The sequence below is a fragment of the Crotalus tigris genome, unplaced genomic scaffold (assembly GCF_016545835.1).
Source record: "Crotalus tigris isolate CLP2741 ecotype Arizona unplaced genomic scaffold, ASM1654583v1 scf7180000019007.31208882:3723066, whole genome shotgun sequence".
In the NCBI taxonomy this organism is placed as follows: domain Eukaryota; kingdom Metazoa; phylum Chordata; class Lepidosauria; order Squamata; family Viperidae; genus Crotalus; species Crotalus tigris.
Window position 1 is genome coordinate 3,460,055 of NW_024097321.1, and position 26,775 is coordinate 3,486,829.

The 26,775-nt window shown below is 37.4% G+C and overlaps 1 protein-coding gene across 1 annotated transcript; it reads left to right on the forward strand.

Moving 5' to 3' along the window:
* Positions 1-1,781: 1,781 nt before the first annotated feature.
* SLC22A3 (solute carrier family 22 member 3) lies at positions 1,782-25,494 on the forward strand. Its single transcript, XM_039358271.1, is given in 12 exon segments — positions 1,782-2,350; positions 7,239-7,342; positions 9,097-9,251; positions 9,647-9,815; positions 11,641-11,758; positions 15,405-15,502; positions 15,605-15,819; positions 20,610-20,718; positions 22,284-22,396; positions 24,179-24,278; positions 25,184-25,208; positions 25,210-25,494. Coding segments are annotated over 12 exon segments (1,641 nt in total). The 5' UTR covers positions 1,782-1,945; the 3' UTR covers positions 25,240-25,494.
* The last annotated feature ends 1,281 nt before the right edge of the window (positions 25,495-26,775 follow it).

A 26,775-nucleotide genomic window follows, 5' to 3' on the forward strand; every position in this document is an offset into this window, starting at 1 on the left:
TCTATGACGTCAACTTTTAAATAGTAACAATTGATTAAACTACAAGTTTCAGTTGCATTGTTTATTTGACCATAAACTGGAAATTATAAAGCCCACTTCATAAATACTATCCAGAAAGCATAAAGAAGTATTGCAAACTAAATAACACTTTTATAGCCAAGAAGAGTTCAGAATACATTAGCTACACTTAAATAGTTCACAACCAAACTTTGGCCCAGCTACTTTGCGGCAGGGGAAACTGAGACTGAGGGGGATGATGTGGTAGTTCCAAAGCCCATAAAAAGAGATGAGCTGCACTCCAAATGCAGAACTCTGATCAGAAGCCTTTTGAGAAATTGTTCATTAATTGACCTTCTGCCCACATTCTAATTGGTGATTTCAAGCTCCCTGGGTGTAGGAGGTAGAAAAGAAAGTTGCAGGATCCAATCTGGGTTCCTCACTGGGACCAGACCCAGTGACCAGTGATCAACCCACATTGAATCCTGCAACATTACCCTGGGACACATATGTTCGCCTTCATTCGCAAAAAAAGAAAGTGCTTAGAATGGGTTTGTCTCTCAGATGCTTCTGAGGTTGGGATAACAAGAAGCTAGAATAGTGCTCCAAGGATAATTGATAATAACAGAGAGATAGATCACAATAGAATTCCTACAAATATAATAATTGGAAATAGGAGTTTCAACCCCAAGTTGGAATCACTCTTTATAATAAAGGGTTGTATGACATTTACTCTGATATGTTCTAATATTGTTCACCCAGCAATTCCAAAAGACAAATGCAAAAAAAAAAAAAAAAAGGTGGTGGTGGTGGTGATGGTATTGTGGATGGAGTGTCATTGAAACTCTGATTCATGTCTTTCTATATTCTTCATTTCATTTTCACAATATGTTTTGAACCCTATAATTTGCAAAATCTCCATGGGCTGAGAAGATCTTTATTTTATGTGTGGATTCAAACTCTAAGCAGCATGCCAGATTACAAAATTCTATTGGGCTCTTTAGGGAACAGCCAAGTGTAATGAAATACTGCAGTATAAATGGTCATATTTTTATTATTTTATTTATTACAATTTTTATGCCGCCTAGCTCTCCTATAAAATGACTTTGGGTGGCTTACAAGTTATATGAGCTTTAACATTCTGTTACTTAACTGCATTTGAGTTTTATTTTGTTGTCTAAATTGTCTGTTTAAGGGGTGAACTTGAATACTGATTACTGACCAATACTTCATAGATTCTGGAGGTGTAGCTGGGTTAATTACTATAAAAATTTTAATTAATGTCCTCTCCCAAGGAAAGAATTTTATTCTGGGCATCTCCTCTGAAAACCATAATCCTTTCATTGTCTTTGAACACAGGGAAGGAAGAAATATTGTTTTTTATAGACTTAATAGATTTCTATGGATTCTTTTCCTAATTTTTGTATTACCCTGTGACATGTTGGCATTACCTTTTGGGCATATTGGCTAAATCTTCAGTTCTGCTTTAAATCCCCTGTTTACTAATTATTGTTTACTAAAGTGTTAAGAGTTTTTAATGTGTAGTCTCTTGGGGAAAATATAGTCCTTTTTGGGACTGTAAGTGTGCCAAATTCATCGTGAAATCCTAAATTGTGCTGTGTACACATTGTGCCAAAGTAACATAATAACTGCGCGTGCACATGTGTGGATGTGTGTGAGTCTTTCAGAACGAAAGAAAAAAAGAGGAGGGAGTGAAACTTTGATCTGTCCCAGCTTTGCTTATATTACTTCGTGACATTTGTGAGGAAGGCAGAATGAGAGGGAGGGAGGGAGAGAGGGGGAAAGAGAGAGAGAGAAAGAGAATGTATGAGTTATAGAAAATGCTCTTTATATAGTCACAAAGTTGGAAGAAAAGTTACCACCGCTATCATTTGGAGTCATCCAATTTAGTGCCGGGGGTGTGTGTAGAAGACAACGAGTGTTTACAATGCCGTCTTTTGATGAGGTTTTAAAACAGGCTGGAGACTTTGGAAAGTTTCAAAAGAAAGTCTTCATCCTCCTCTGCCAGACTGGCATTACCTTCTCCTTTCTATTTGTTGGGATTGTATTTCTGGGACGAGATCCTGAGCAATATTCGTGCAGGATCCCTGGTGTATCTGAACTGAAGAAGCAGTGTGAATGGACGCTCGAAGAGGAATACAACATTACCATTCAAGCCTCAAGCCTGGTGAATTCTTCGCAATGTGAGAGGCATGACATAAAGTGGAATAACACCAGGCATAATTGTACGTATCCACTGGCTCATCTTACCAACAACTTTGCCGGTGAGTCATTTACTACATGCCAGGATGGCTGGTTATTCCAAAAACCCCACTCAACTATTGCCAGTGAGGTAAGTAAAGGCAATGTTATCCAGAAAATTACATTTATTTGCATAAGGATATGAAATAAATGTTTATTATTAATGCAAGTCAATAAATTGTATAGATATACAGTACATAAGGTAATACATTGTACAGTGTAAAAATAGATTTGATATTTGGATTAAGCAGGGTTCATTTTCTATTTTCTACGCAGTGTAAAAGTGTCGTGGATAATATTAGCCTTGTTTCATTGCCTTTTTGAAATAAGTTATATCTGGAGAGAAAGAGAGAGAGAGAGACAGAGAGAAAAAGACAGAAGAATGGAGGAACGCTATTATAGATGTTGGTTTGAATATAGGAATGGGAACAACTTTGAAAATTGAACATATTTGCATGGACAGACAATACTGTCTCAGTTACAGAGTTGTGCCTTGGTCCTTCAGAAAAATCAGATATAATTTTTCATTTGAATTGAATTTTCATTGATGGAGCAGGTCAAAGGTAATAGATTCTTTTCCCAGCATCTCCCTTTTAGGAGCTTCCATATAGTCATTTATAGAAGAACATACTGATTGAGCTAAGTGAACAGCTAGCCTTAGCTAGACTAAAGCCATTTTCTTTTAGTTTTTAAATTCCCACCAAATTTCAGGGCAGTTCAGTAGCATTTATTTTAGTGCAATCCTGGCAAAAATATGAGGTGGGAAGAAACAGGAAGCAATAGCTAGTAACTCAGCCAATGCATTTTTAAGACATAACTAGTGTGCATAGCACAAACTATTACTTAAAACTACCTAGGCAGTTTACACAAAACCAAATTTATAGCAGCACCTAGTTGTTTGGCATGAACTGAAAGTCAACAAATCTTGAAACAAACTTTTGAGTGTCAAGAAATACATAATCAGGTGTTAAATGGCTGGAGGGGGAAGGAAAGTAAGAAGAGAAAAAAGAGAGACTGCTGATATGATGGAAGCTCATTTGCTCTTTATGGATGGTCATTAATTCAGGAGATTCACAGACTACTAAAATTGCAGAACTGAGTTCAATTAAACTAGGGAAGACCCTTCAGATAAGGGTCTTATGTCAGCCTTATGGGTAAACTAGATAGGAATCACAGCCAGATAAGCTAATTTTATTTTATTTAAAGCAGCATTGATGGAATCTTGCAAATCTGAAAGTACAATCCTCTCTTCTCTCTCCTTTACAGTCCTGAGTGGGAGGGTCTCTTCTAAGCCTCTTGCCCCACCTACTCTACAAATGTAGGCTATGCTGTCTCTTATCTGACTGTTCCCTTGGCAGCATTTCTTGGCCCAGTTTCTCAAGGTCTTTCCCACATACCATTACACTCTGTGACCTCAAAAGTAAGTCTAACTGAATGCATTGGGGCTTACTTTTAAGTAGGCTTGTATCAGATTGCGCAGAAGATTGGGCTACACACCAAACCACATGGTGATAAAAAAAGCAATAACTCTTTCATTAAAAAAAATAGAAATAGTAGCTATTGACCTGCCCAGCTAGGACTGGTGCATATAGGATCCTCATGAGATGCAAGAAGAAAGCATGGCAATCTATATATTATACACTGCATCTTCCTCTTAGGCAGAAACTTCACAAAATGTCTTAAAAATATACTGGACTAACAGAATAATGAAAAGAATTGCTTTATAAGCAACATCCAAAATAAACTCTATCAGCACCATACAAAAGCAAAATCAGTGCAGTCATAAAAGATATAGTAAGTAGAAAGAAAATTGCAGGAAGCTACTGGGTAAAGTATGTAGGTTATCCCACTAATCTTATTTGTAATTTGTAAGACAACTATCATAAATGCATGCTTCCTGAAGTCCCATAAGATGACAAAGTTTACAAGAAGGAAGCATGGAGCATGCCCTCCCAATGAAACAGGCAATGTTCTTGGAAAGGCAGTTCTTCAAGTATTTATGCACCCATTACTACTCACATCCTGCCTTCTGGACCTACTGAAGCTTCCAGATGGTCTTCAAGGGTAGCCCCAAGTACAGCGTATGGCAATAATACAGTCAGGAGATGAGAAAGGCATGAGTGACCATGAACTGAGCTTCCCAGCCCCCCCAAATGAGCACAACTGATATAAAAGAAGCCATTTTGCAACCCTCCCCCTTCCACATTACGGATGAAACCTGCTCTTCAAGCATGAGTCAGGAGTCCAGCATGAGTCCAGATTGTGCATCAAATCTGAATGGGGCACTGCCACCTCATGCAGAAGCAAAGGTGTGGCACTTTAGATCCCAGATCCAATGGATTCATAAGCATTTATTCTTGGCAAGGCTGAACCACAGCCTCTTCTTCCCCTCTCAGATTCTTACAGCCTCCAGACACTGGGACAGAATTAAAGTAATGGAAGATTAGGATAATTAAACACAATTAAAATTGTTTGTCTTTGAATCAAACCTTCTTATTTAAAAATAAATTTAACAGATCAAATATATATTGAATAGAAGTCATTCAGTACCAATCCTATCATATTACATTTGTGGCTGGTTATTGACTAAAGCCAAAAAAAATTGTATGGGAAGAAATGTACATGTGTATATTTGTATTATTTTGTGTAAATATTATTTTTACTTCTTGTATCTCCTGCCAATGCATGCTTTAGATAAATAAAGTAGTAGCAGTTTTATGGGAACATTCCAGCTGTGAGTGGGGTTAGAAAAATGGGCAAGTGAAACTCATTTTTTCAAATCTTATTGTGGTCCCTTCTGCTAATATTTTGTCAATTATTAATACAGAACTGAGGCAGCCAAAGATTTTTTTAAAAGAAAAGGTTGAGGTGTTAAAAGTGGTTACTTTTCTAGTGTGGCCTTCCCCCCCCCCACCTTGGCACCCTTTGGGATTGTTAATTGTTCCCACCTTCCTGGTCTAAAGTCTGTGGCATCTTAAGAACAAACCTAGATCAGCTAAGTTTTAGCCATAATCTCAAGCCAACTCCACTGTAACACTCTGAATGACTGAGATCATTTTGAGGCTGTGAACTCAGGAAAGCTGTTCTGTCAGCATTAGAAAGATCAACTACCTTAAGCTAAATCAGACCATTCATTTATTTAGCTCTGTATTATTTCACAAAATTGTAGATGGACATCCTTTCCTGCAATTCCTGGAAAACGATAGGAACTGAATTCCTGGCCTTTCGTGCACATGGGCTCAGGGACTTGGCTTGTGACAGCAGCTCTAACCCTGACCTAAATAAACATCTCTAGTAAGGCAATGGGTCAGTTACTTTGCACCAATAGGATTTCCTCTTGTGGAAAACTCTGTATGGGTGTTTTATTTATTTATTTATTTAAATTTCAGTTTAGCTCATGCAATGGAAGTCCCTCTCAATAGTGATGTTTTTTTGTTTAAAAAAAAATAAATAAACCTTTTGCAGGGAGGATTCAAAAACTGTCAGTGCAATTCTACATGATCCCAATTTTTGTCTCTTTCTCAGTTATTTATGGCTACTGATATTCATGCAAGAGAAAAGAAGAGGAAAGCCAGCTTGAATCATAGTTTAAGAAGATCAAATTAGGAAGTAAATCTGACATTGCCAGGCCATTCTGGTGACGCTGTAAAAAACCAGTGCATCCTCTTCTCTCTTTTTTTGCAAGTTTATTTTAGGGAATCCTCATTACATACACCTTACATTAAAATGTAAAACACAGAGCCCAATCACAACACCAAGCAGTTAATGACAGCACAACAGATAGTTGTAATTGGACTAATTCACATCAAATGCTGGACAAGGTATTCATTTTATTTTGCTGTAAAATGTTATTATGAATGTTTTATGACTTCATAATGATTCATCGACATAATTCCACTACCCTACTCTATTAACATTCATTGAAAAAATCAGACAGCTAGGTGATCTTATAAAAATAAAACAATACAAAAATCCTGAGGATTTTGTCAGGACATAACTCTCCTAGGGTGTTGCATCAAATCCTGAGCTCAGATCCAGCCTCCTGGAATATATCAATTGTTTCCCCATTTTTCCTAATGAGAGGCAAGAAACATTTGTGAGAAAAGAGGAATTATTGCAACACATTTTCCTGGCTTGTATTCCTACATCATCTGTATTTCCTTAATGCAGCTTCCCTATCATTCCATATCATAAAGATAAACAATATACAGCTTGCAGGTGGTCTTCCAGCCTTACTTTTTCAGCCATAACACCACTCTCAGATTGTGCTGTCCATTATTAAGAGCAGAAATGTGGTTATTGATAGCAGAAATGACTGATCTCTGCATTTTTTTTTTTTTGCATATTTAGAGGAACCAAAATAAGAGTATGAAGTTTGTGCCTGTCTTCTTTTGGTTTGCAGTGTGCAGTTTGCATACTGTCATCTTCTATTGCTCTAACAAAGTCATTGGCTTAATTTTAACACAATGAAAAGTTATTTAATCTCAAATGTAGTAAGATTATTGCACAGTGTGGAGGTCTGTGTGGTATGCATACAGATATCTGACAGGCATGAATGTGCCCAGCCCTTAACTCATGCCCCGGCAGATACATCAACCGTCAATGTCTCTGGAATGGCTTTAAGAGATCAGGGAAGGAACAAATCTTTTTTAAATGTTAATTCTCACGGAGGCATTCTCACTGGGGTGTTATTGTGATGCATTCTTAATTACCTTTTTTAAAAAATTTACTCTCTTCTCTCTCTCATATCCTGGAAGACTGGAACATCACTTTACAAAATGATGCATGTGCTGAAGCTCATGGGTTCAGTATGATAAGTGGATGACAAATGGTTCATGTCTAAGAAAAGGGAGTGGGGAAGGGAAGAGAGCAGCATTAAATACATAAAGCAACAATAACACTATTACTTTTTTTTTCAAGACCTAAAACCCATTGTCCCTCTACTGAAACTTACTGTACTTTTACGCTTCCTTCTGCAGTATGACCTTGTCTGTGAGAACAAGTGGCTAATAGACATGACTCAGTCTATACTCAATATAGGATTTCTGGTAGGAGGTTTTGTTCTGGGATATGCTGCGGACAGGTAATGTTTGCCTTTTGAACTATGACCTATGAACTATGACCTATGGACTGTATTGTCTTCCATGACAAATAAGGCTATGTCGTGCGATATGTAGATGGAGAGAGAAATACTTTACAGATAGTCTTCCATTTATGACAAGACAGTTGGCAAGTCAGTTTGGCCCCATTTTATGACCTTTCTTGCCACAGTTGTTAAGTGAATCATTGCAGTTGCTAAGTTATGGTTATTATGTGAACCTGGTTTCCCCATTGACTTTGCTTATCAGAAGTTCACAAAAAAGGGGATCACATGACCCCGGGACACAACTTCATAAATATGAACCAATTGACAACCATCTGAATTTTGATCACATGACCATGGGGAGGCTGCAACAGTCACAAGTGTGAAAACCAGTCATAATTCACTTATTTTCAGTGCCATTGTAGCTCTGAACGGTCATTAAATGAACGATGGTAAGTCGAGGACTACCTATGTGTACTGCATGCTCCTCTTTCCCTCCCTCACACTCAAACTTGAGGGAAGGACGTTGAAAGCTTGCATTCACGTTTTGCAATAAAACGTATTTTTCTTTATTGTTCAAATAGGGAAAAGTGTGATTTCTGCCCATTGCAGTTTGCTAAGAAACCAAAGTATCCAAGCATTATCCTAGTCAGAGGTGGGCACCTATGGCCCCTTTACATCTGGATGGGAGTTGAAGTCCACAGGTCATAAAGGGGCCATAGTTGCCCACCTCTGATCTGACTGATGGACAGAGATTTCCACACTCTGGAAGCAAATTCAGACATAAAGCAGATGGTCTGCTTTTCTGACTCTTGTTCTGACAGTAAGTATTTAAATATAGATGAGTAGAATTAAGCAAGATTATGATGCTGCATAAACTTTGTCAAAGTTTTGTTCACTTTGACTCTAGTCTCTTGTTCCAAAGCCTTCCCTGATCTAAGAGATGTGGGTTACCAAAAGGTAACAAAGATGGCAAAAAAAGAGTGTTTTTAGGGATTTATTGACTGTCATAGTATGTGGCATTAGTCATTCTATTAATGTCTGGCAATGCTTCTAGTCATTCTGGGATTGCTGACTATATTTTCATCATTTTCAGAGGTCGCAAGTCATAATTTTGAACCCTTAAGGCCCAAAGCAACAACAAAATAAATAGCCTTTGAGTATTTGACTAAAATACTAAAGGATAAAACTTCCAACCTGCTGTGCTCCTTGTATGATAAATAGACAGTGTTAATTACAATCATTCATAGGTAGAAGAATGGATGTAATTTTCACATCCCCAATCCAACTTCTTACAGTTTAAAAGTGTAATCATTTTAAGGCACTTATCTTCATTAGTACAATCAGTGGTGAAACATCTGTTCTCTTCCAAAGATGTGCACACACCCAGGATGTTGCAGTAATTAATACATGGAAGGAGTAGAGCTGGTGTGAGATACCTTAGCATTCAACTAAGAATTATTCATATTTAGAAGATCTAGCTCTATAGCAGTAACAGAATCCTATGTATGTTTATGCAGAAGATATTCCCAAATAGTTTTATGAAACAACCTAAGAAGTTAATCTAATAAGGGAGTACCAATGAACCACGTTGATTGAAGATCTTGTAATTGAACGTATCTGGGCAAACGTAGTAGAGCGTCTATAATCTGGGGGAAGAAGAGAAATTTCACTAGTGATTTTTAAAGTTATCTTTGCCTCCTCTTGGCTCCATTTCTTCTTTATTTATTCATTTATTTTGCTTCCCTTGACAGATTTGGCAGAATCACCATTTATCTCTTTTCTTGCTTTGGGGCAGGACTATGTGGCCTAATAGTGGCTTTTGCACCAAACATTATTGTATTTTCAATATTTCGCTTTCTACAAGGAATCTTTGGAAAGGGAACCTGGATGACAAGCTTTGTATTGGGTAAGGCATGGTGTGTTTTCCGTTGTTTCCCAATGCAGCTGGGGCAAAGTACTGAAGCTGAATAGCTTTATTGAAGGAGCTTTGCTGAATTGGATTTTATTGTAGAATTTGCTATAGCATCATTCTGATGAAGGTTGGTTTCCTATTTTTTCTGCTGGAAGCACAGCTTAACTTGCGCAAGTGGTAGGCGGGTACACATGTGCACATATGAGTGCCAGCCCACTGCTTGCGCAGGCCGGTTCCCCTCTCCCTCTCCCAAGCTGCCAAGTCATAAAGGTTAGGGATGGCTGACATAAGACGCTGGAAAAAAATGTGCTATTACTTCAGCTATGATTTTTTATAATGGCTCTCGTTTTCTTTCAAAGTTTTTTGTTTATGTCTTTTTGTCAATTCAGTAACAGAGCTGGTTGGTTCAGATCACCGACGGGTCGTTGGAATTGTAATACAGATGTTCTTCACACTCGGAGTTGTGATTCTTCCTGGAATTGCTTATGTGATTCCCACATGGCAGGGGATTCAACTAGTTACCACACTTCCCAACTTTCTTTTCCTGTTATATTACTGGTAATTTGGCCATTATTTTCTTTTTTCTCCCCCACCCCGACAATTATTTTTTCATGCATTCATGATGAGTCCTATTTAATGCAAATAGCAGCTGTTTCTTGCAATAGAGTCTTTACCAACTTAGTCTTTTCTAGAAGTTGAACTCTCAATGTATCTTCAGAGAAGAACATCCAAAAAATTATGAAAATCATGAGTCAAACATTTATTAATGGCACTAGATGGAAGAAAGCTAAAATGAGTTATTGTAATAAGCTAAGAATCATTTTTGTGTCGTGATTAAGACAATTTCTTTGTCTAAATCTCAGTATTAGATAAGCTCTTATGACATCTACATTAAGGGAACAACAATAATACTGTCCTATATTTTGGAGTTGTTATATAGATTATTAATTTATACAAGTTTGAAATCTATAAAAATAATACTTATCATTATTAATGAATTGCCATAAGTCATCATCCTTACTATGCCATGACTATATTCTATTAATATAATTGCTGTTCTTAATAATAAGATAATTAATGCGATCAGTTTAAAACAATCCTAATACCTAGTAAAAATGGGAGTATGTTTAAATATAAAGAAAACCAAATTCATGACAACAGGTACAACAATCAGGTTTAAGATTTACAATGAAGACATTGAAGTGGTGATTATCTTCAATCTTCTAAGATCATCTATCAAGAGGAAAGAAACTAGTAGTTAAGAAATATGCTGCAGACTAGCAATTGATATAGCAGCAATGAAGGCCATGGAAAATATATTCAGATGTTGGGATGTATCTTATATCCACAGAACTAGAACCGTGGAAACAATGTTTTTTCCCCATTTTTTTCTATGGAAGTAGTTTTCTTTTATAGAAGTGAAATCTGGACAGTGAAGAAGCAGGATAGAAAGAGGGTTTATGCTTTTGAACATTGATATTGGAGTAAACTCCTGAGAAAAGCACAGCCAAGAATCATTAAACAAATCAACTCAGAGATCTCACTTGAGGCACAGACTTAAATGATCAAACCCACCATCTGGTCAGAGCTGAAGAAGCTTCTTGGATGAGAAGCGAAGTGTCTTCAAAGAAAAACAAGAAAGTCCAGTTGCTTTGGGACAACCGTGACCTGGATGACTGAGGATCTCTATAGACATCTAGAGAAACTATCTATATGATGACAAGGACTTGACACACATTTGATTGCATATAATCAAACTTGTTGATTATGAAGTGTTTGTAAGCCCTAGGGCAGGGGTAGGCAACCTTGGCTCTTTTATGACTCCTGGACTTCAACTCCCAGAATTCCTGAGCCAGCATGGCCGGCTCAGGAATTCTGGGAATTGAAGTCCAGGAGTCATAAAAGAGCCAAGGTTGCCTACCCCTGCCCTAGGTAGAATTTCAGAGCCATCAAATTATGGGTATGAGTCACCTAATAATCAATAACAACTTCTAGCTTACTGTTGGAATGATTTGATTCATTAGTTTCAATGAGTTCAATTGCGCTGGACTTCTTGTTTTCTTATCATATGCAATGTCATTTATTGTCTCAGAAAAAGTCCACAATATAATCTCAACCAAACTAACACAAAGAGTACGAAAGCTTTTGGAAGGATATTCCAAAAAGCAGGGGGGGGGGGCTGAAGCGGCCAGGTTTGCAAGAGTCATTTTCCCCAGCAAAAGAAGTTTTCAGGAGGGAGAAGGAAACTGGGAGTGCCAGGAAAGAACTGAAAGGCCTTAAGAACTCATTAAGATGCTGATGAAGTTTTGGCATTCTTGCAGGCAATACATCTAACCTGCTGACAGCTGCCAACTCTTCCTCATTGGTCTCTCCTTTTTGGCAGGCTGGTCCCTGAATCTCCACGGTGGCTGATCACTCGCAAAAAAGGCAAGAAGGCCCTGCAGATTGTGCAGTCTGTTGCCAAGGAAAATGGACAAAGCCTCCCAGAGCATTTTTCGGAGGTACGGACTTTAATTTAATTTGTAAAATGTAATGTTATTGCATTACAACCCAAGGTGGCGTACGATACACTCAATTTGAAGTAAAACTATCCATGCAATAGACAAAGGGTGCCTGGAAGAAACAAACCACCATCTCACAAATCAAGCAACCCGCTCTAGCCCAAGGTTTGGGAAAAGAGCCAGACTAAATATGGTCAAAGTGGGAGACAAACAGATCTCTGGGAGGGGGAGCAATGTCATTCCAGAGGGCAAGTGCTATAGCTGCAACAATGGCTAAATTTTTTTACCGCTGTATCTTCAAGAAAGTATTCTGTAAAAATATCTCTTGCCATTTATTTAGACAAGTCTTCATATAAACCCATAGGCTGAGCCCTGCAGGGTTTCAAAGCATAGCATCCTCTCAGCACAGAAGTCCTGTAGTCAAAACAAGAATGGCTTGTAGGTCACATGTGTATGTGATGCTAGCAACCATCAAATTTCTTAAGGAAAACTCCCCACCCCACCCCCTTCAGTTTTTTCGTGGCTTTGAGCTGCCTCCCATTTCTCCTAGATTCCAGTTCAAATGGGAGAGCAAACTGAATGGCACTTGTAGCAGTGTTTTGATTCCCTTCCTCTGTCTCTTGCCTCTAACCAAAGTACACGTTTATTAACAGAGCCCCACAGCAATTTCTTCTTACTCTTCTGGTTATGTCCTCGTGTTTTTTCTATACACAGCTTAAATATTCTACAGTTGCAAATTAATAAGATTACTCTCAATAGTTCTCTTTCTTTCATGATGGATTTTCTCAGTGAGATGGATTTTTCACACACACATGTACACAGTGACACCCAGAGAGATGCAGAGAAATACATAATTCTCAATCTTGGTGATCTAGCTTGCTTCTAAGTACAAATAGGCAACTTCAGGAAGTCAGTTTCATTCAGTCCACTGCAAGATGAAAGGATTAATATGATAGGGGTCTTTCCAACAACTACTTCTGATTTTACTAATATGGAGGTCATTGGCCAGAACTTGAAGGATTTGTTAAACTTTTCAGCAGAACATAGGCAGAGTGAATCCTCTCCCAAAGAAATGGAACTTGGCTGTTTTCAGAGAAGAAGGTGCAAGGATTTAAAATTCTGTTGCTGCTTTTTATGGAAAACATTGTTTTAGACAACATTTAATGATTTTGGGATAAACCCTAACAGACTTTAGATCACAAAGGAGTCTTGACAGATTGTGAAGGAAACATTTGCCAGAATCTCCCCACCAACAATCCCTCCCCAACAATTCTTGAACAAGATTTATGAAAATAATAGACATTACACAGGCATCACTTGTCTTCTAAGAAAAAAAAAACCTTCTAAATTATACTTAGTTACATCTAACTATCATTCCTAACTTAGTTCTAACTCCTATAGTTAGATGTTTATGGTATAGTTTGAGCAAACCACCATCAAATTAAATTTTGGATTTTCCCCATTCCTAATAGTATATAATATTTCAAAACGAGAGAGTTTATGAGCCTGCATTATCTGTCATTATATCTTAGTTTATCTTGTACAGTGCACTTAATTCCTTGCTTGGAAAATGTTGTTAGTAAACTAAACTATTTTTTTTTTTGAAAGAGAAATGGAATGGAAAGTTGGCTATTTTTGCAGTCTCTTAAAACAGAAAAATTATGTTCCATCCCACATTTCCAAGAAGAATGTACTAAAACTTCATAAATCATTTATAAAGAGATTTTCCAACTTTTCATAACACTACATGAAAGAGTCTCTTTCGACATAAATGTTATAAAAGCATTGTGCATAATTAAGTCTATTTATATATAAGGTAAGATTAAAAATAATGAACAAAAATTGATGCTGGGGAGGGCATCAATCAGTTTATATTAAATTCAGTTTGTTCAACCACAATATTTTTAGAACTTTAACCTTGGCTTCCAGATTGTATTACTTTTCCTGCGTCATTTCAAAAATTTTAGTCTAAAGTTTCGAGCTAGTGTTCTCAGCCACAATCATAATTTATTGACAGCTGCACCTGGCTAGTTTTCAGTCATATCTACATAACTAAAGTGCACTTTGGCTCTTTTCCAAAGTCCTTTTGGATACACAAATCTAGTCATTCTTGACTCTGTGCCCAGCAAAGAGCACGCTGCTTCCGGAAGTACTATGATGGGAACATCAAATGCATTTTACATTCTGTACTCTCAGTGGAGTTTCTCCCTAACTTTTGTAGCTCCAATTTCCAAAGGAAGGTTGAGGCTGGGGAGACAATTACATCCCAACAACTAAGTGTAGCAAACACATTCTAGTACTAGGCTTGTAACAGGATAACAACAGAAAAGGATTGTGTTATTTAACACCCTATCATTGGTAGAAATAAGTTGGTGCATTTCTTTTGGGAAAAAATGATTTGAAAACCCTTTCCCTCCTTGGATAAAGGATACCAAGATGCCCTGATAATATATATTTTCTTCCATGCTCCCATGACTCCATCTTCAGCTTGCTCTCTGCCCATGAATGAGATAGCCATAAGTTATTTTGGCTGTATCAGTATTGCTTTTCTCTTTATGCCAACAGTATCAAGCATCAATAGGAAAATACATAAATGAATTTTCTTTCCTACCCATTGTGCCAGTTGACAAGTAGTAAGTGGAATTGGTGGTGCTGTGGGCCATCTCATGCAGGTGTGCCTGTTCTCTGGTCCCCGATAAGACTCCTATTCCACCATTTTGCAACTCTCTCTCTAAAGAGCTGATTAGATGTACTTTGCTGCTGCTCTATCAGAATAGACTATTCAATAGGCAAGACAGTAGGTGTCCCAAATGTTCAGTGAATACTTTAGTATTAAGATCAATGATCAGAACTTTTCTCATATTATAAAATAATTCAGGGCATTTTGCAACTGTTCATCAATGTCGGGCTTAGCATTTGTACAGTTTAAGCAACCATGTGTTCATGATATTTTAAAAGCCATATTTAATCTAGATACAAACTTCCCCCCCTCATCTTTAAGATTTATCAAAGTCACCACAGTGTTAAGAATTACTATTTTTTATTGTGTAAACAATAAAAAGTATAAAATTGTATAAAATGTATCTGGCTAGTTTGTGTTCAGTCTGTTCTACAAACTTAAGTATTATGTAAAGTTCATTACAACCTGGTAATTGTTAGCTCTAAGCTAAAAATAAGAGTCACTTTGGGTAGTGAGATGGATGGCATATACATTTAATAAATAATAGGTGGGGTGGGGTGGGGTGGGGTGGGGTGGGGTGGAGTGGAGTGGAGTGGAGTGGAATGGAATGGAATGGAATGGAATGGAACGGAGTGGAGTGGAGTGGAGTGGATGGAATGGAATGGAATGGAATAGACTACATTGTAGTAGATTGAACATTTGTGGGGGTATATCCAACAATATTCTGTTCACAGGGATGCAGCCATGTAGTTTAGGGAAGACACATATACCATGGCAAGGAAAAAATGAAAAAATATTAAGATGAAATATGTTGGCTTATTAACAACTCTTTCATCATCCCTCTTGCCAATTTGCCTTTTGTTTTTAAAATTAAAACTAATGCATTTCAAAACTAGAACACTTTTCCCCCAAAACTATTTCTTTGCTGTTATTAGGAATATGAACTCTGCCTCTCTCACTTCTTAGATCAAGGTTTCTGATGAAGAGGTGAGCAACCCCTCTTTGTTTGATCTGGTTAGAACTCCACAGATGAGAAAATTCACTTTGATTCTCATGTATGCCTGGTAGGTATCTCGCAGATGCACTGCGGCTTTGCCTGTCACATCTGATATTTCCCAGGCAATCCTGGAGGCCCCACTGTTTCTTGTTTTGTCTTGCTCTTCAAGGTTCACCAGCGCAGTAGTTTACCAGGGGCTTGTGTTGCGCCTGGGACTCATAGAAGGGAATTTGTATTTGGAGTTCTTCATCTCTGCGGTGATAGAGTTGCCTTCGGCTTTCTTAATCTTAGCGACCATTGACCGACTTGGCCGGCGTCCTCTGTTTGCCTCAGGAACTCTCGTGGCAGGGGCCGCCTGCTTAATCACAGCATTTTTACCAAAAGGTAACTAGATGGCTTCATTTTTCCTTTTCTTTTCCCTTTGTTATCTCACTCGTCTCTCAAAGCACTCACTTTAAGTACAAAAGTGCTTTTTAAAAACAGGTTCAAATATTTCAGTTGGGTGAAATAAGAGTGCGCGATACTCTTTCAAAAGAAACACGCTGCTTTTTGGAACGTGATGGAAAATAATACAAGAGGTGGCAGCATTCAGCAGTAACACACAAGGCTCTTTCACACCTGGTGTTGATACCAATCTAGCCTGGAGACCATATTGGGGGATTCCTGTTATTTGCCCTCCTTGAGCAGCTCAGTTGATTTTCTTCCAGATTCTGTGGTGTAAAGCTCGCCTTTTGCACTTTGTGACTCATATTGGAGTTACCTATTGGAGTTAATATAGGGGGTTGTTTGCTGAGCAAATGGAAAACAGATGGAGGCTAACTTCAAAACATCTTAGAGGTATCGTGGACTGATCCAAAGCCAACACATAGAAATGTCATAGTTTCCAACAGTGCTTGATTCTTATTTGTTGTATGATCAATAACAAGAGTATATGTTTAAGTGACAATAGTACTGTGAAACTCTGTAATATAAAATAATGAGAAATCAATGAAGGCCACTGGGCTTGTTTCCCATAGTTTCCCAAGACTTTTGCTTCAGACTTATTAGTCAGTTTTCATTAATTCGCTATTTATCTAAGTACGGACGCTGTGTAAGCACAGAAGGATGTGATTTGCCCGTCATTTATAATCTGAGTTCTCAACTCAGGCTTCTGAGAACACTTATCAGGTGATTAGTCATCAACGCGTCATCCTGATCAGAGTATCTAGAGCCTGTTCTAGATAGACCTGCCCTGAACTACAGAGAGAAAAGGGATCATTGGACTCATGAATGGGATATGAACTTGCAGAGCTAAAAGGAGCCTTCTAATTGAGGCTGAGAAATATCTCTTTGATTAATTATAATTATGATCCCTCTCAACTTTTAGGCCAGAAGGATCCTTAAACTTTAAGCAAAGTCCACAAAGAACAAGAGATATTGAGGATGGGGGCATGCAGGGGATTTTTGGAGAACATTGTGAATATCTTCTGAAATAAATTTCACTAAGGAAATTTACACACATATAACATAGTTGTGTTAGAGGGTAGAAAGTTTCTCATTTTGATTTTTATATCCCCAGAATGGTTACTTTTGCTATTTTTCTGAGCAGGTGGGCATGCTTCCAGACCAAACCCTAGATTGCAACTTGCAGCCATCTTTATTTTGCAGAACAGTTTATGGTATTCAAAAGCATAAAGATGATGTGGCAGGCTGGGATTCTATTTTGTGGAGTGTCGTCTTTTCATTTAGCTCTTTTTAAAAAAGTAAATACCTGCTGGCTGGGGAATTCTGGAAGTAGAGGTCCATACACTTTAAAGTTGACAGGGTTCACTGATATAGAAAGCTACAGTAGGTGGGGAAGGGAGCCTGAAAGAATAGACTCATAGATGTATAAGTGTTCATAGATGTATAAGTGCCTTAGACATCAGATTGGGGGGGGGGCAAGAATACACCTTACAAATACATTCCATTCATTGGTTATTTCTCTTCCCTTGAAAGAATAAAAAACTGATGCAATCCAGTAAGATTGGAACAAATATTCTCTTTGCTGGAATATTGAAAGGGCTTTGTTTTTTCTATAAGATAAATTTAATTAAAAGGGATCATGGTCCTGTTTTCTCCTTGAGAAAACAAGTACATCACATGCATCTGCCCGCCATCGCCTGCAGCTCAGGAGTCCAAGCCTTATAATCATTGCATTGCAAAGATATGAGATCAATAATGGCAAAAACTAAGAAATTTTTTTTTCCTGGATTTTTATGTGCTGACCTCACAATACACTAGAAGTTAGGCAAGTTTTTTCATTCTGCCCCTTTTAATGAGATGCTTGGGCACCATTGGCAAATAATTCATCTTATCAGGTTTTTTTTAAAAAGATTTTAGACTTTCTCCATTGGGCAAAAGGGGGCATTGCTTTCCAATTCCACAATCAGAAACACCGTGTCCATGATCCCACCCTAATCCCATAATTACCTAATGGTGAGCATTGCCACATGACATTATCAGGCTGCATCCAAATTAACTATAATGGATAGGCTAAACTATATTCATTGATGTTTCTGTGATCATTCGAGAGAGATCCATTATCGTTTTTAAGTACAGTTGAGGGAATAGAGAGAATGCCAAGGGCAAAATGTCTCTTTTTGTCTGCAATGGCAAAAAGCTTCAAATACTTCCAGAGACCTGTTGATTAAATCCAAAAGCAACAGTTGCTGGGCAATACACTTGAGGGAAGCTTAACTCCTGCAGATTTCCTTGGCAGCATTATGGAAGTGGCTTGCTACTGTCTTTTTGCAATACTGTTATTTCTTTTTTCCTCTCTCATTCTCAGTCAAACCAACAGCCCCAGATCAACTGCAGGTGGCTCAGTGCTGCCATCTGCTGCATTAAAATAAATAGTACAAGCGGAGTGATTTGGATCTGTCCCTTAATGCAATCTGGAAATAATGGGCCCTATGAAAACAAAGACTAGAACTCAAGGGGAAAAGAAAACACGAAAAACAAAAGAATTCTTCTATATTTTTAGTAAAGCTTATCAGTTCCCTTTGGGGCAAACCTGAGAGTTTACGCATTTTAACAATAATGCTATTTGCAGCAAGAACAAGGATCCTTAACAGGATAACAATACATAGTTATTGAAAAGTAAATTTCAGCAGGACCAGTATTCTTCCCCTCCACCCAAAATGAGCAATTTACCGTTATATTTTCTCCCCCCCCCCCTTTTTTTCAAACACTGCAGTCTTCTAAGCTGCAATTACGGGGGGGGGGGGAAGATTCATTTGATGTTTCTTTCTGTCATGTGGATGGTAAAAGTTATTCCTTTCAGCTAAAAATGATTTGCATCAAGATTTTAAGGGGGCAGGTGAAGGTTCATATATTTATTGTATTAACATACTGTGATGGCTTCATTGGAATAAAGCTTATATCTATTCATGTATATTAGGAAATATTATTTGAATACAGGTGATCCTCAACTTTTGACCACAATTGTGACTGGAATTTCCATTATAAGTTAAGGAAATTAACTTAAGGTTGTGAACCAAGTCATCCTATGACAGGATCCAATTTTTTGACCATTTTTACCACTGTTATTAAATGACTCACACTGTCATTAAATGAATTCAGATTTCCCAATTGACTTTGTTGGTCAGATGCTAGCTTGGATGTTCTCAAATCATGATCACGTGACTGCAAGCTAACAGAATAACAGAACCACAGAGTTGGAAGAGACCTTGGAGGTCATCTAGTCCAACACCTGCCCAAGCAGGAGACCCTATACCATTCCAGACAAGTGGATGTCCAGTTTCTTCTTAAAAGCCTCCAGCGATGGAGCACCCACAGTTGCTGAAGGCGAGCTGTTCCACTGGATAATTGTTTTCATTGTTAGGAGATTTTCCCTTAGTTCTACATTGGTTCTCTCTTTGATTAGTTTCCAGCCATTGCTTCTGTTCTGCCTTCAGGTGTTTTGTACAGTAGATTGACTCCCTCTTCTTTGTGGCAGCCAGTGGTGGGATTCAAATATGTGAACAACCGGTTCTCTGTGTGGATGGCACTTCCAGAAGCCCATTCTGGGCCTGGGCAACAAAAAATTAGCTACCGGTTCTGCCTACCGGAACTGGCTGAATTCCACCACTGATGGCAGCCCCTTGCAGATGCTGCAACCATCGTAAATACGAGACAGTTGCCAAGATCCTGAATTGCAATCATGTGATCGGGGTGGTGGTGGGTGGTACGACAGTGACAAGTATAAGGGTGGGTTGTAAGTCACTTTTCCTATCATTAAACAAACATTCATAAATCAAGGTCCACTGTATACCTGTGATCTTAAAGGTAAATCTAAACTACTGCAACATTCTTAAACAATGTTTCTGTTCAGAATAGCAGAATATTTCTACGATGAACACTAACCCTCATGCAAATTCTTTGTTAATAAAGCTTGCCACCTAGAGATTGTGAATTAAAGGCACTAGATGAATTGCATAAATAAATTAATTTTTATTTTTTTTAAAAAAAAATAGAAGTGCCCCAGAGGTGCTTTTCAAAAAGGACTTTCTTGTTGTTGTTTTTTTCCTTTGAAAACATTTTGCTTCTCATTCAAGAAGCTTCTTCAGTTCTGGCTGAATGGTGGGGAATGGAAGGATTTATATTCCTTAGCAATCATCTGGTCATTGGCACTTTGAAGGTCAGTTTGTATCATTAAAATCACTAAAAACTGGGGTATTTTCTCAGGCCTTAAGATAGGGATCTTCAAACTTGGCCCTTTTATGACTTGTGGACTTCAACTCCCAGAATTTCTCAGCCAGGCACGCTGGCTGAGGAATTCTGGGAATTGAAGTCCACAAGTCATAAAACGGCCAAGTTTGAAGACCCCTGCCTTAAGATAAGGTGGTAATTGGAATCCTCTGTATTTAAATCTGGCTTTGTAGCTGATTGTATTGTTCTGGCTAATCTCTCTCTTTTATATGTATTGGGTTTTTTTAAAATTTGTAATCCACCCAGAATCATGAAGAAATTGAGCAGCCTTGAGCCTGGACTCTGAAATCAATCTCTTTGGATAATTTATTTGGAAGATGATTCGTGAAATAACAATTGTCAGACACCAAAATAATAAAATCAGTATAGGATCTTGATGCCTGGGTCCCAAGTTAAGTGAATTTTTTAAACATTAACTTTCTGCATACTGTGTATCTCAACAGATATACCATGGTTAAGTACAGCAGTAGCCATCTTGGCAAGATTGGGGATCACCATCACTTTTGAACTTGTGTATCTCGTGAATAGTGAACTGTATCCTACAGTTTTCAGGTAAGTGGAATCTACACGTTGAGCAATTTTCACAAGTTCATAGGGGGAAAAATCAGCTTTTTCTCCAAAGGCATTTTAAAAGTAAGAAATAATATTTAACAAGAAAGTGACTCATAGAGTTGCAGGGCAATCCTAATGTCTATACATATTGAGAAGTGAACCCTATTGTATTCAATATGATGTAGTCATCAATAAATGTATCAAAGATTGGGACTCTGGAGAAGAGGCAATTCACAGTTTATGAGCTATATGCAACTGCCAATACTCTATTTGAATCAGCTTACAACATCCCCTACATCAAAACAAATTTTCCTTAAGAGATAGGCTTATTTCTCAGCCTTTTTATCACTTTTCCAGAAGTGGGGAATATATTTTCCTACTTTAATGTCATTATGTTTCACTAAGCAATGTAAAAGGCCAATCCAGTATTGATTTATACTGAAGTATAAATTTCTAATTCTTAGAAATTAAGACATTTAATGAAACTTATCTGGAAAGTGTCTGATTCCCTCCAGTTCTGAATGTTTGGACACTTCCATACAAAGGTTTATGTGAAAGTGTTTGTAATCCACTATTTGTAATGATGTGTATTAAACTTTGTGGCAAAATTGGTCTTTTCTTGAAAATACCACAGTTTTCTAGAACTTTTTAGTGGCTTCTGTTTTGCCATTTATAGGAGGTCTTCTTTATTCAGATCCAGCCTTCAAGTGCTCTAGCAGCAAGAGGAATTTGCATTTCCTCTCAGAGGAGCTTTCCTTCCTTCCTTCCTTCCTTCCTTCCTCCCCTCCATCCCTTCTTCTTTCCTTTACTTCCTCGCTTCCTCCCTCCTTCCTTCCCTTCCCTTCCTTTTTGTTTTAATTCCATTTTTTTTAAGATTTATAAAGCTGCCTATCTTGTACAATGTAACTTTGGACACTTCACAAAAACAAACACAGATAATTGTCCCCTCCAATCCATTCTTTCCTCCATTCCAAATGTTCAATGTAGTTGAATGGTTATTTGCAAAATATTTCAAGTGGTTGTTTTGACCGAACATGTCCTGAATGAAAAACCAGCTTCCTTCTTTTGCACTGAAAAACCTTTTATGAGGTATCAGATTTTTGCAGCTAGATACTTTTCCTGATACAGTACCTCCACCCATACTTGCACGCTGCTATGGAGGATGGAGTGGGTTGAGGGGAAGATATTTTTCTAAAGATGGCCTACAATCAGACATTAAGAGAAGATGCTGAAGCCCTGAGACAAGGAGGGATTAATGGTTGCTTTCGAACCTACAGCCAGGAGATGGAATAAGACTAAGTGCTCATCAGTGAGATTATGAGCCGCCAATAAGAGCTCAAGAGCTTCTGTTTTGCAAATGGAAAGCTAATCTTTCCTAGTCTTCTGGATATACCACAGTTGAGTCAAAGACAAGTAGGTAGCAAGCAAAGGATCACATACTGTGATAAACACCTTGCACACCTATGGGAAAATTCCTTGTAGATGGTGAAAAGGAGTAAATATGTTCATCTGAAACTCAAAACTATACATGATAAGTAAGATGTTTTCTTTTCTTTTCCTTACAGAAATTTTGGTGTTTCACTATGTTCAGGAATGTGTGATATAGGGGGCACGGTAGCCCCATTTCTGCTTTACCGATTAGCAGACATCTGGTCAGAGCTTCCTCTGATTGTCTACTGTAAGAAATTATTTCAAAATTTGCTTTTCTTTTGCCAGTTTAGAAGAAAGATCAAGGCTGATTAGAACAAAAAAAACATATAATACAATGAGCAAATGCACACACTGGCACCTGTGTTTAAACCAACTTTGAAAGGGAATTTTCAGCAACCAGGGTAGGGGGTTTGGGAAGCAGTGTGTACTGTCTGTACTGTACCCTCCTTCTTTGTACATTCATTGTAAAATATCTTTACAAAGATACAAACACATCTGGGAATTCTGCATAAAGGCAAGTAGTTTGGAGGACAGGAAGTTTCAGGAATGGCAGATGGGGATGGGATTTAATTTCTTGTGTTAGTACTTTCCATGCAAATGACTCCTTTCCAAAGTCAAATCACAATACACAAATCAGTGTTTAGGTGCATGTTTGCACAAAAAGTGAGCTTTGTACTTAGGACGATGATGAATCTACAATATAGGTAGTGTTCAACTTACAAGCATTTGATTAGTGTCTTTTGAAGTTACAATGGCACTGAAAAAAGTGACTTGGATGGGTTGTTATATGACTGTCACAGCATCCCCTTGGTCACAAGATCAATTATCAAGTTCGTGGCACCTGGCATGTGTTTATGACAGTTCCACTGTCCCGGAGGTCACCATTTGTAACCTTCCCAGCTGGCTTCTTACAAGTGAAGTCAATGGGGAAAGTCAGATTAGCTTAATAACTACAATGATTCATTTAACTGTGGTTTTAAAAAAAAGGTTATAACATGGGGCAAAATTCGCTTTAACAACTGCCCTGCTTAGCAATGGAAATTTGGGGCTCAATTGTAAATTGAGAATGGGGCTAGACTAGAAGACCTCCAAGGTCCCTTCCAGCTCTATTCTGATTCTGAGAAGTACCTCTATTTTATTTTATTTTTTGTCCAGGAATTTAGTTTCCTGTAAGAATGCTGTGCATTTCAAAAAAGACCTCCATGTTGTTGATCTCACCGCATTCATTTTTATATACTCTTGAGTTAAAGAAGAGAATAAACTGTGTTGAGGACTGGAATTTATTTTTAATTGAATTCATCTCTGACTGAGACCACTGTTTTACAATGAAATCAAAACAAATGGTTATACTATTCCTTAAATAAAATAATTATATTAACTGATCCTTATATTTTAATCCACCTTTCTAAGTGCAACAGCTGGTCCTGAAATCATAATGGACCAGAAAAGCTTAAATTATGGCATTCTTGCTAGGAAAACACAATAACAAATTACATCCATATTGTTGTCAAGAAGACAACGTGGTTGTACCTATGTACTCAGCAAGAGTTGAGCTCAGCTCGAGTAACCTGACCCTACATCTTTCCAAATATCATTTCCAACAAATATGACGCTAATAAGTATGGAATTCGTAATCCATCATATCTGTGAAATTCTGGCATGGCAAAAGTTGATTTGTGTATCACCATCTATAGGGCTATGACAGGATTCTATTTCAGATCTGCCTCTTATATATGCACCATGTCTGCTAGAACAATTCATTGTCAAGACTGAGTTGTTTGGCCCAAATCCTAATTCTGATGCAATTGGACAAATTATATTTTAAATATATAAGATACTGCCTCAATGTAATATTTCATGGGATTGGATGAATTCTCAAATCAGCTTATTTAGACCTTTTCTTGCTCCTTACATAAAAAAAAACTCTATTTAAACTAGCTTTTTTTTTCAGCACAAACAGTAGAATCACAAGAAAATTCCACAACAAATGTCTAATGCCTTTTATATTTCTCACTTCACTTTTTCATAGGTGTACTTTCTCTTCTCTGTGGGATTCTGGTGCTACTTTTACCTGAGACCAAGGGGCAGCCCTTACCAGAGACAGTGGAAGATGTAGAGAAAATGTCAAGGTACTGACTAAGTATCCTTAGAAGAGAATATATGTATCCTTAGATATTCTTGCATACCCGCTGGAAAATTCAGCCTTCCAATGATTAATTCTAGACTTTAGGTCTAGTTCAACAATTTTTGAGAGACTTAGCACAAACTCTACGCTAAATACACGTGCATCTGTATGTGTATGAATTCATGCACCTAAACATCCATGTATGCTTTTTTTTCTTAAAAAAAAAAAAAAAAAAGACATGGCAAGGAGCAGTTTGGACTAGAAGCAGCATAGGAGCAGAGGGAATTAATCCCTCCCTCTTACAGCATGAGTAAAATTGTTTTAGCACAGATTTAAGCTGGTTATGACATGCAAATTTTACCTTCTTCCAAGAAAATGAAAGCAGCATTTGTTTTCAACCATTACCATTCTAATTATCACAATTATTCAAAACAAGTTAGGCTAAAAATAATAGATCAGTTTGTACTCATATTAAGCTATTGCTTATTTTTACACAATTTGGTGATTAAGTCATAAAAGCTAGGTTCAACTAAGCCAGAATGGTTGAATTCATACAACATGCTAAGCCAAAACAAGTCACATTGTACTTATGGTGTCATGCTAGATGCGGTGGATTTGCAATTTTATCTCCTTGGATTAGTCTGACCACAGCACCCCTAATTTAGGAGAGAGGAGAATCAATATTCATCGGTTCACTGGTACAGGAGGAAATTCATTTGTAACTTCATTCATGAGCCCAGTCTAAATGTGGCCCTCCTGAGCTGCCTATTTTAAAACATGCCAGTGTACATTACAAAGTAAGATTCAGTCTTTAAAATTAATTACTTTAAAGAAACAGCATTTCTGTTTAAATCAGTCTGCCCAACAAAGTTAATTGCTTATAAACTTTTTTTCCCCTTCTCTACACAGTTTCAATGGCTGTTGTGAAAAAAAACAAGCGGCAAAATTCCAGGAAAGAAATTTGACCTTTTGTTAATACTGCAAAACCTCATGAGCTACCCTGTTTTCAAATTCATGACTGCTGGACACCATCTTCTTTTTGGAGGAGATGGATTCAATTGTGTCATAAGCCCTAAAAGAACATTTTTATAAAGCATAGAATTTTTCTATGGGATAAATATGAACATATTTTCAGAACCTATTGTTTCCAGATAGGGAACTATTATAAATGGCTCTCATAGAAGAGTAATCACTTACATTAAATATTTTGTTTTACTACAGGTTCTTGGTTTATTTTTAATATAAATATATATATATATATATATATATATATATATATATATATATATATATATATATATATATATATATATATATATGCCTGCCCTATCTCCTTTCTCTTTACTAATTTGCAACACGGGTTTTTTTTTTCTTCAAAGTTTTCTCAGCTTACATGGAATCAACCAAAAGCCATTCATTTCTTTCATTGGAACAGGATCAGAATGGAATTTTTAAAACATTTTCAAAGAAATATGTTCCTTATTTCAAAGGTACATATGAATAAAGACATTTTTACTAGAAGTGTAGGAATTAACTCTGCTTCCTATGGATTCAGAACAACAAGTGTATCACCTTTATCCTCAAAATAATGCTGTGGTGTGAATAAGACTATAAAATTGTTTCTTGATGCAGACTCAACATGGACTTTCAAATTGGCCTGGGGATTATAAATTAGCCTTCTGCTAGAAACAGCTTTCCATGAAACAGCACAGTTAGCATTACAAACTGGTATTAAATTGCTAGCCTGACTCTGGATGCACCCAAGTTCCAGAGATTAGCCCAGCCACAATTAAAAAAGTTAAAGATGCAAAAGTTGCAGGTGCTGTTAATACTTAAGTTTACTTAAGTTCTTGATATGAATGAAGCTGAATATATGTGTCCCAAGATAATGTTGCAGGATCCAATCTGGGTTGGTCACTGTGACCAAAGGTTTAGTCTTCCGAGCTTTTGGACTTGTGCCGGATTTGGATCAGACAGACACCAGACTCACATAGCAGATATGGAGAAGGAAATTCACTCTTTAGTTTTTTTGTTTTTTTCTACCATCCTCCAGAGGAAATTCCTTCTTTTGATGGTTTTAGTTGCTTTGGGTAAAAGTTCCTCCCAAAGCAAAAGCCGTTTCAAATTCAAATGTATATATACAGTAGTGACCAAAATTGTGGAAACCTTCTGGGAAAAGTGTACAGTAGAAATGGCACCTTTGGTTACGTTTTCACCATTTTTTCTTCTAATTTCTTTATAACTGTAGCCTTGTTCACTTAATAATACTATTTTACATCGCTTTCTGGGCAAACAGTCAACTCTTTGCACCATTACTTTAATTTTATTACGTTTTAGAAGCTCACTAAATGAAAAAACACAAAAAAACACAACCAACTTGATAGCGATCACATAACACACTGACAAATGTCCTGCTCTCAGCTTCAATGCATGACATCAATAACTGAATCCTACTGTGATCCGATTGGCTCATTGCCAAAACAAGATGACTCCTGATTGGC